At 40.4% G+C, this 2,980-nt stretch overlaps 1 protein-coding gene across 1 annotated transcript in view; it reads right to left on the bottom strand.

Moving 5' to 3' along the window:
* LOC119423587 (transcription factor COE3-like) overlaps window positions 1-2,980 on the bottom strand; it is a 188,040-nt gene that overhangs the window by 27,975 nt on the left and 157,085 nt on the right. Inside the window, exon 17 of the mRNA XM_037690986.1 lies at window positions 2,221-2,388. Within this exon, the coding sequence (XP_037546914.1) occupies window positions 2,221-2,388 (168 nt within the window). The remainder of the gene's footprint in view (window positions 1-2,220; window positions 2,389-2,980) is intronic.

Below are 2,980 nucleotides of genomic sequence, written 5' to 3'. Positions count from 1 at the left end.
ATTATGGCATATAGCTCATGAAAACCCAAAATGCCTGTCCCAAAAAAATGAGCATATCATGAAAAGGTTCTCTAAACAAGCTATTAACCTAACCATCTGAATCAACGACATAACTCTAAACACCTGCAAAAGATTCCTGAGGCTTTTAAAAACTCCCAGCCTTGTTCATTACTCAAAAACACAATCATGGGTAAGACTGCCGACCTGACTGCTGTCAAGAAGGTCATCATTGACACCCTCAAGCAAGAGGGTAAGACACAGAAATAAATTGCTGAAGGAATAGGCTGTTCCCAGAGTGCTGTATCAAGGCACCTCAGTGGGAAGTCTGTGGGAAGGGAAAAGTGTGGCAGAAAACGCTGCACAACGAGAAGAGGTGACCGGACCCTGAGGAGGATTGTGGAGAAGGGCCCATTCCAGACCTTGGGGGACCTGCGGAAGCAGTGGACTGAGTCTGGAGTAGAAACATCCAGAGCCACCGTGCACAGGCGTGTGCAGGAAATGGGCTACAGGTGCCACATTCCCCAGGTCAAGCCACTCTTGAACAAGAGACTGCGTCAGAAGCATCTCGCCTGGGACTGCTGCTGAGTGGTCCAAAGTTATGTTCTCTGATTACAGTAAATTTTGCATTTCCTTTGGAAATCAAGGTCCCAGAGTCTGGAGGAAGAGAGGAGACACAGAATTCTCATTGCTTGAGGTCCAGTGTCAAGTTTCCACAGTCACTGGTGTGTCATGTCATCTGCTGGTGTTGGTCCACTGTGTTTTATCAAGGGCAGGGTCAATGCAGCAGCTATCAGGAGATTTTGGAGCACTTCATGCTTCCATCTGCTGAAAAGCTTTATGGAGATGAAGATTTCATTTTTCAGCACGACCTGGCACCTGCTCACAGTGCCAAAACCACTGGTAAATGGTTTACTGACCATGGTATTACTGTACTCAATTGGCCTGCCAACTCTCCTGACCTGAACCCCATAGAGAACCTGTGGGATATTGTGAAGAGAAAGTTGAGAGAACAAGACCCAACACTCTGGATGAGCTTAAGGCCGCTATCGAAGCATCCTGGGCCTCCATAACACCTCAGCAGTGCCACAGGCTGATTGCCTCCATGCCACGCCGCATTGAAGCAGTCATTCATGCAAAAGGATTCCCGACCAAGTATTGAGTGCATAACTGAACATGATTATTTGAAGGTTGGTGTTTTTTGTATTAAAAACACTTGTCTTTCATTGGTGGGATGAAATATGCTAATTTTTTGGGACAGGCATTTTGGGTTTTCATGAGCTGTATGCCATAATCATCAGTATTAAAACAATTAAAGACCTGAAATATTTCAGATGGTGTGCAATGAATCTGAAATATATGAAAGTTTCATTTTTATCATTACATTATGGAAAATAATGACCTTTATCACAATATGATTATTTTTTGACAAGGACCTGTATATACCATAGGTCAGAACTAAATCAAGAGTGTGATGATAAGAATGAGTAGATGTGCGGACGTTTTGGGTAAAACCAAATGACTCTATTAAATTATTAAAGGCTATGCTTAAACTATCACTCTCAACATCCACATGAATATTGAAATCACCCATTATGATGATTTTATCAGTATTTAATAATAAGTCAGTTAATAATTCTGAGAATTCAGACAAAAACAGAGTAAGCGCCTGGTGGACGATATAGAACAACTAGAGAGAGTGGCCAATCCGTTTTCCATTTAGAATGGGACAGACTTAGAAACAGTGAGTGACTCAAAAGTTTTATAACTAATAATTGATTTAGTATTAATTAATAATCCTGACTGAAAAATAGAAGCTGCAACTCCACTTCGACAAGTTATTCTAGAAACATGAACATTTAAATAATTAACAGGAGTGGATTCATTTATACCAACAAAATCCTCCTGTTGTAGCCAAGTTTCTGTCAGACACAATCAATCAATATGATGATCAGTTATCAGTTCATTAACTAACAGGGATTTAGAGGAAACAGATCTGATGTTCAATAATCCACATTTAATGATTTTATTCATGGAAAGATAGGGATAGGGTTAGATGGAGGATGGACAGTTTGGTGAGGATTAACAGATGGGTGAGGACATAGAAAGGTGAGGATGGACAATTGGTTTAGGAAAGACAGAAGGGTGAGGATGGAAAATTTGGTGAGGAAAGACAGATGGATAAACAGAGCAGACAAGTGAGGAAGCATGGTGTGGTCTCACCTTGCAGCCCACTGGAACTGTTGGCAGAGCAATTGGGAGGAGGGGGAGAAGCCTGTGGGCGGACAACAGGAGCAAAGGCGCTCTTCTGTTTGACTGCAGCCGAGAAGGAAAAAACCCCATGAGACGAGTTGCAGTTGGACACAGCCATGGTGGGACTGGAGGGGACGACTGCAGAGAGACAAACCAGTTATTGATCACTATAATATAACAATCAAAAAAAAAAAAAAACTAACTCCTCATTTAGAACCAAAAATTGCTCCCATAGAACTCATAACTGCTCCCATAGAACTTGAAACTGCTCTCACAGAACCCGTAACTATGCCCACAGAACTCGTGATTGCTTCCATTGAACTAGTAATTACTTTATTAGAACCCATAATTGCTCCCAAAGACTTGGTCAAGAAACTGAAAGTAAAATTGTGTTTCTTTTTCGGAAATAAATCATGTCTAACTCTGAATGCTAGGAAACAATTTGAAACTGTGACTTTCCTTCCTTCCATTGATTATGGTGACATTATATAAAGGTCCTTCTCAAAAAATGAGCATATTGTGATAAAGGTCATTGTTTTCCATAATGTAATGATAAAAATGAAACGTTCATATATTTCAGATTCATTGCACACCAACTGAAATATTTCAGGTCTTTAATTGTTTTAATACTGATGATTATGGCATACAGCTCATGAAAACCCAAAAGGCCTGTCCCAAAAAATTAGCATATTTCATCCCACCAATGAAAGACAAGTGTTTTTAATACAAA

Source organism: Nematolebias whitei, chromosome 17 (assembly GCF_014905685.2).
Source record: "Nematolebias whitei isolate Nwh7 chromosome 17, NemWhi1, whole genome shotgun sequence".
NCBI lineage: Eukaryota > Metazoa > Chordata > Actinopteri > Cyprinodontiformes > Rivulidae > Nematolebias > Nematolebias whitei.
Note: the sequence above shows the minus strand (reverse complement) of the source record. Positions and strands in the feature narration are given on the sequence as shown.